General features: G+C 38.5%; 1 protein-coding gene and 1 long non-coding RNA gene across 5 annotated transcripts; one reads left to right on the top strand and one right to left on the bottom strand.

Moving 5' to 3' along the window:
• The first annotated feature begins 203 nt into the window (after positions 1–203).
• LOC110858518 (nuclear pore complex protein Nup93) lies at positions 204–4,443 on the top strand. Of its 2 annotated transcripts, none has more exons than XM_022107334.2 (15): positions 204–406; positions 513–720; positions 800–980; positions 1,046–1,159; positions 1,248–1,412; positions 1,494–1,692; positions 1,763–2,075; positions 2,165–2,343; positions 2,406–2,594; positions 2,671–2,797; positions 2,871–3,027; positions 3,133–3,252; positions 3,341–3,538; positions 3,629–3,835; positions 3,920–4,443. In XM_022107334.2, the coding sequence occupies exons 2-15, from the start codon at positions 539–541 to the stop codon at positions 4,037–4,039; spliced, it is 2,451 nt and encodes an 816-aa protein (XP_021963026.1). In that variant the 5' UTR covers positions 204–406; positions 513–538; the 3' UTR covers positions 4,040–4,443. The 2 variants fall into 2 exon arrangements, with proteins under 2 accessions (XP_021963026.1, XP_021963027.1); XM_022107335.2 differs by having other exon boundaries at positions 204–402.
• LOC118438430 lies at positions 4,325–7,095 on the bottom strand. Of its 3 annotated transcripts, XR_004836787.1 has the most exons (3): positions 6,210–7,095; positions 5,993–6,120; positions 4,325–5,920 (listed from the first exon to the last, which is right to left on the bottom strand). It is a non-coding gene; the product is annotated as an uncharacterized LOC118438430 (long non-coding RNA). The 3 variants fall into 3 exon arrangements; XR_004836786.1 differs by having other exon boundaries at positions 5,993–7,095; XR_004836788.1 differs by having other exon boundaries at positions 5,989–7,095.
• Between the last annotated feature and the right edge of the window lie 297 nt (positions 7,096–7,392).

A 7,392-nucleotide genomic window follows, 5' to 3' on the forward strand; every position in this document is an offset into this window, starting at 1 on the left:
TTGTGAATGGAATGGTTGCAGGAGCGTGATGAAATGAAAATATTTCAAAATTTCGAAACATGTTGAATGCTTGGTGGCGGTGGAGGGGGAGGAGTGATTGAAGTGGGGTTTAATTGGGGGTACGACCCTGGGACGATGGGGAAGGTTGTAGATGGAGACAGTGTGGTCATCCATGTGCTGTCATCGATTGCCGGCCCACACCGCCGGGTTCAAACAAACTTTGGTTTCACGCGCCGATAATTCTCCAAAGTCCAACTATTAAGAAACTTGAAAATTTCAAAAACGTTGAGTGAAAGTGATGTCGAATTTGAACAACATTTTGTATACATAAAGTTTGACGTTGAGATATAAGGAGACAGGAAGAACATCGAGAACAAGACAAAATTTATCTGCTTAGTATTAGTAGGTAAAATTCATTTTGTATTATTACGATTTATGATTTTACAACAAGTTGTTGTAAATTAAAATTACACAGGAGTTTACTAAATGTTGTATACATTTACTTTGTTTAGGTAGTCAGTCCTTGAACATTAGCGAGATGGAGGGTTCCGTTGATTTCAACGATATTCTTCAACAAGCGACTCAGCTCACGGCGGAAATTGAGTCCACGAGAGAACTCCCGAGAGTTCAGAGAAATCTGCGACAAGTAATGGAAGCTGGACAACAATTATTGGAACGCATAACTCGAGATGGACCACGTTTTGATGCAGAAACAAAAGCGTATGTTGTAACTTTAGCTGAAAGTTAATCTAATAGAATGTGTCTTGGTTAATGATAATCTACCTGTGCATGTGTACAGGGCCGTCTTTTTGGGGACGAAAGGTGTCGACGTGACAAAACTCTCCGAGAGATTAGATCCAATCAATATCGGTTCTACGATGGAAGCTCACGAACCCGTATCGGAGGTCGACTTGGAAGATTTTCTTAGAAATGAACGGATGAATGCGATGTGTGCCATAGTCGAAGTTACCTCGGCCTCCGTATGTCACATACATAAAACTGACTAAACTCAAGTAATTCTATTGTTGTTTTTACATTTTTTCAGATCCTTGAAGAAATCCAAGATAAGATTAACATGAGGTTGCATGAAGATTGGCGAAGAGAAAAGGAAGAAATATCTACCAGACTTAGCGGTTCCTTAAAATCCTTGCAGTTCGAGGTAGTTATACTAACTAATAAACTGAAAAGATCAATTACTTTTAATCCGATAAAATTTTAACATTTTGTTCTCAATCCTGGATCTACAGAAAGTAATGTATGACTACAAACCCGATCCTGTGTCTCCACTCAGTCAAACAGAGCTAACCTACGCACACGAGATAAATCAGTACAATAACACCATCCTCATGGGTCTTCCAAGGCCAAACCTTGTGGAAAGATTGCAACTCGCAGCAAAAAATTCTGGAGATACGGTAATAATAGAAGCTTTACATACTTTTGTTTACTTATTCCAACTTAATTAATAGTCTTGAACTTGAATTATTAATCAACAGAATGCTCAAGAGCTTTGGAACACCGTGTCAGCCATGATGTCATCACTGCCCGTAGACACGACGGATAATGTTCAACGTCGAAGATCCAGCGAACAATTCACCAATCTAATGATGACGAGAGCTAAACGGCTGTTGGAGAAAAACTTTTTTACTCGTTTGCAAACAGAGGTTTGGAGTAACATTGGCGAATATAAACTTGGTAATTTTTAATTTAACATTCTTAGCAATAATAACTTATATCTCATAATTTAGTCTTTGTATTTTGTCAGGTGGTGTTCCTTCTGTGACACAATTGGTGAAAAGCTACATTTCAATGCGCGGTTTGGATAGCCAGGTTGGATTGAACATTGCTGCCGGCAACGTGGGAGCCCTTTGGCTGATAACCTATCTGTTACTGAGATGTGGAAAGGCAGCGGATGCGGCCGTGTACATGCGAGATCAAGTCTGCAACAATGAAACGGCTAAACTGCTTGAAGAGTACGACAAGTCTGGAAGTACATACTTACCATTTGAAACAGAGTCGAAAATCAGACTTGAATATAGAAGAGCTTTAAAGAATAGTACGAGGGACCCATATAAAAAGTTGGTTCATATTCATTCTTATTAAATTGAGATTTATTTCTATATATTGCTATTGTTAAATATCAGTTTGTCTGATTTGTTGTTGACAGAGCTGTCTATTGCATTCTTGGAGGTTGCAACGTGGAGGAAGATCTTACGGATGTCGCCGTCCGTTTAGATGACTACATTTGGTTGAAACTTTCCATCGTTCGACATAATCCTGACCAGCGTTATGTTGTTGACTATGTAACCTACTTTGGGTTTCAAAGGTTGATTCACGAACAGTATGGTATGTTTTATATTATTTGCCTCAATAATAAATTTTACCCATTCATACGTTTTCTTTAATAGGCGAGGTTCACTTTGATGCCTTCAAGCAGCCGTATGTTTATGCTCAGGCTTTGCTACTCACTGGCCAATTTGAAGCAGCCGTTGATTTTATGTCGAGAATCGGTTCCATGCTCACGCATGCAATCCACATTGCCGTTGCCTTACACGAGTCCAACCTTTTGATAATTTCCACTGCCAAAGCGCCCATGCGTAAGCATAATTTTTTTTCATTCACTTCACTACATTAAATGATCAAAAATTAACTGGGCAACATTTTAAAATTAAGTTTCTTCGGCTGGGACAAATTTTCCTGATCTCAGTGCCATCAACTTTAGCAAATTGGTTGTTACCTTTGCTAGATCACTGGAAGGAAGCAACGCTCGTGGCGCCTTGAACTACTTGTACCTCCTCAAGTAAGGCCATTGTAAAGTTTTATTGATGGCCGAAAACGTAATGGATTTAATATGTCCCATTAACTTTGTATAGAAATGTAAAGGATGAATATGGCCATGACTTGTTTTCAATTTGCGTTGGAGACATGATTTTGGAATCACGAGACTTTGATGTTTTTGGAGTTGTCCGTGCTGATGGCTGCAAGGATCCTGGTTTACTCGAAAAAATGGGGATTCCTGCTCAGCCAATTGTACGTTACTCGTTAATCGTCCATTATTGTCAAATAATTCTATAATTCCATATTATTGTGTGTACTATGTGCTCAATTTCTCCAAATTAAACCTTGAATTTACAGATTGTACGATGTGCCATCGAGTCGGAGAACAATGGTTTGTTGGAAGACTCTGTCGTACTGTTTGATCTTGCTGGGGATACTGATCGCACATTGAAAACACTATGCCGCATTATTGCTCAGGTATTGGCTCTCATTGATAAATACATGCATAAAGAGATATGGATCCTTTGGTAGGTTGACTCTAAAGATTTCGTCATTTCTTTCCCAGAATATGACCAAGATTCCTCTCCCTGATTCAGCACGTCAAAGAGTGCAACGACTGGCTATTGCGTACGCAGAGAGATTTCAGAACCATCCTCCCAAACTGCTAAAGGACCCTAACTTGCTTACCACTTTTTTTATGTTGGTCGATTTTCTAACATTTTTTGATACTGTGTTTTCCAAACACGTTGATTCAGCCCTTTCGGTAAGTTCATCATTAGTTGTGCAATTCTATTGTCATGTTTTTAATATAGGATAGTGTCTAAAAAAAATTATGTAATCTATGATGATTTAGATTATTCAAAGGCTCAAAGTTATTCCGATGGACCGTAGTCAGGTGGAAAAGTGTGTGAAAGACTTCCACCTATTTCCTAGTGAAATTCGTGATAACATCCCTAGCATCGTATCTGCTGCAATGGAAGTGATTCATCTAAAGTTTAAAAGTATCAAAACTAGCAGAAAGAACAGCTTTGCTGCTCCTGAAGTTGCTAAAACAGAAGTTGTAAGTGTACGCCAATTTTGTTTCCTTAATGTTTTACTAAAGTTTCAATCTTTTTCCAATCCCACATTGTACTTTATTTTGCAGTTTCTCAATGAGTTAAGGACAAAGGCCCATGCGATCGTTACGTTTTGTGGGATGATTCCTTACTTCATGACAAATGACATTTACATAAAAATCATACAAATCGAGGTCCAGATGAATTAAGACCAAATTCACAATATTCAAAGATTTGATTCTTCCCAGACTTTTGTGATCTGTACTGGATGATGGTTACCCATACTCACTCGTCATTGTTCAGCCGGCAGACCCTTCAGTCGTCTAATTCAATAGTTTCCTCCTTATTAACTTCGGTTTCAAACTTGAAGTAAATCTTTAATATAATTTAAAATGTATAAAAATACAAAACTTTAATAATAATAAGCCTTTATTATCCTCATTTGCACATAATTGAATTAACTTTGCATAGCGTACTACCTTACTTTTAATACGTTTTTATACAACCAATGTTAAACTTTTATTAGTTTATAAATCATAGAATATAATCATAGAATTCAACAGGCCGTACTCCATGTCACATGTGCTCCAATAAAGTTTGATATCGTCAGTGATCTAATGAGTTTAATCCTTTCTTTACGAAAGATTTCATAATTTTGATAAAATTACACTTTCCATTTCTAAAATGAGTTGTAAAAAAAATCAAGACAAATTGACGAAACTGGAAAGTTTTGACACTATAAAAGTAGTCATTTCTATGTACGTATTATTATTAACATGATGACTGCTAATAGCAAGTCATAGGTCTCTGGGCCAGTGTCCTGCTTGAAGCCCGGTTTGTTCTATTTGTATTTCTCCCCCTTGGACGAGGGAGGAGGTCGTTGCTGAGGAAGGTGGAAGCAATCTTTCATTTATGTGAGCTGTTCAGGCAGTCGTCGGGATGCTTGCACCTTGCAATCACAATCAGCATTACGATGTTTTATGGGTTTGTTACCGAAACTACTTTTCAGGATGAAATCCAGAGTTGCTTTCTCGTCTTTTCCGCATCCTTCTTCGTGCTTGCCTAGCTTTCTTCTTTTCCCCTCGTTTCATTTATTCCTATCTCCTTTTGTCTCAGCCACCCATGCATTCGGCCCATAAGCTCGGAATACATGATATTATTGGCTTTCACTCCCAGACACTCGCTCTCTCGCTCTCTCTTTCCGGTTCCTCCCAGGAATATGGTCAAAACTTTGGATTCGCCTCAGCAAATTTATCCCTTGAATATTGACCACACAGAAAGTGGGCTGGATCGGAATGTACAATTGCCTAAAGTTCTCACATAAATTATCAACCTTCATATCACATATATCATTCCATTGCTCCGACTCGTTCTGAATACATCAAATGCAATGCAGTGAAATGATGCAAAACCCCAAAAGTTTAGCATAAAAAAGATGTAATTCCAGCCAAAAAAGAGGAGTATGCATTTTTTGTATGTTGTTCAGCAAAGCGAGAACATAGTTTCTTTCTGCTGGTTTCCATAATTTTGCTCTAAAATTGATTCAATATGTTCGTTATTGATGTTTTCGCCTCGAGAGGAGAACAAAACAAGCAGATTCATTGAGATGCAAAGTGTGCCTGACAGCCCAGTATCAATCTCAGTCAACAGAACAGACACGACTTTATGCATCTGGAAAAGTGATTCAATGTACAATTTGTAAAGCTGTAAAGTCGGCAATTCACACTTTCCGTTGCAATATTAACTAACAGCAACAATGTTTTGGTGTCTCTATTTCTGTGACATCCACTGGTTGCAAGCTTATTTTGCACCGTTAGTAGTATTTATTTACACTTTAATTTGCATACGCAATGCACAACAACTTGCTTACTTTGAATGACAATGGAATGGGGACAGGTGTGTGTGATGGGTTTGACACAAGTGTTGGTTTTATAGCGTCGCATGAAGACTTTGCCACGTTTAAGTATATACCATGACCATATTCTATTGCCATATATTCGCTAAATTGAAATAAATCCATCGGGCTGTTGGGAGAAAGAGAGGGGGTGGTGGAGTTCCGGTGAATAAATCAGGTGCTGCAGGACAACCCTCTGCGGGTGATTATTGGGCATACATATTTCGTTTTGTCAATGACATTAATCACAATATTGTTACTTACTCACCGTGTTGCGGCCTGGAACTGCGGCAGGTAAAAAGGAGGGTGAAATCGAATTATGGGAGATTCCCCTTTCCATAATTAGCCCCCGTTTCTGGGATGGCCTTTCTTCCTACTCCGGATTCATTTTTCTTACTGGAACCATGGACAAAATAGTGATGGAGAATTGAAAGTAAATTACCGGATGCTACGTTATGAGCTATTTTTTCCCATTCAGCACTCACCTTAATTATTGGTTACGCAGGGTTAGTGTCTTGTTATTACCCACCAATGCACTATGTTCGTGGAAATGGATGGATGAAAATTTGTATGAAAGCGAACATGCGTGAGATAATTGCACAGAAATAAAACTCGAATGTACTAATACGGCATAAATTTAAATCGAATCAAATGTAAAGGAGATGTTCTTCTGCTCATCTTAGAGTCCTCTCAATTTCTAGAAGATACTAATAGTTCAAATCCCGAGAATGCTTGATACATGTACATGTCTGCTACAGCACAGTCCATGTAAACGAATTTCGGAACTATGTGTACGTAGAAGCCAGAACTCATCATCTTCAACGACAGCATGAGCGGAAACTCTCAGAAGACTTTCTTCTTCCCATCAGGCTTAACTTTACTCGAAAGTAATTGTGTTTGTGGGTAAAATGTGAAGTTAACAACACAAAAGAACGACCCTCCAGCCAACCAAGTTCAATGTGGTTGTTGTATGTACGTAATTATGTATGAGAGCTGCCGTGAAACCATTCGGGAATAAATCCTTCCTCTTCTTCGCAAGTGAGACGCATGCACGAAAAGGAAGGATAGCACAATTCTAAAAAAAACAAAGTGGAAATCATTTGAGAAGCAACAATCGAGACGTGTGGGCATCCTGTCGTGTTGCTCATTCATTTTTATCCACCCCCATCACAGCTTCCACCCAAATTTTCCATGGTCCAGAACAACCAGAGAGATGGGCCGGCTGAAACATTAGCAGTTCACTGATCACGGGTTGATGATATTTAGATGTATGATACCCATTTTAAGGGATTTTAAACCTACCAAATCATTTCTCTCAGGATCAGTCGCATTCAGTTTAAAACGGAAACCTCTCTGAGAACGAACTGAACATGTACGTTTTTCATTTTCCTCAAATTCTACTTGGAAAATATTCCAACAAAATTCATCTTTTAGTTCACATGACTTTTGTCTGCAAAGGAGCCGATCGCATTAGAGAATAGTATACAAACCGATACATACATACGTACGTACATATACTGACTGACTACCTAAACTCTCCATGCATTTATTGGCTGATTTCATTTAATGAGACCATCTCTTATTTGTTTGCTCTCTAACAAGATCCGGCTCTTATGCATGAATTTCATCCTTCATTTTAAAAAAAGCGTCTGAATAAAGTGAAAAAGT

This window comes from Folsomia candida, unplaced genomic scaffold (genome assembly GCF_002217175.1).
Source record: "Folsomia candida strain VU population unplaced genomic scaffold, ASM221717v1 Fcan01_Sc021, whole genome shotgun sequence".
Lineage (NCBI taxonomy): Eukaryota > Metazoa > Arthropoda > Collembola > Entomobryomorpha > Isotomidae > Folsomia > Folsomia candida.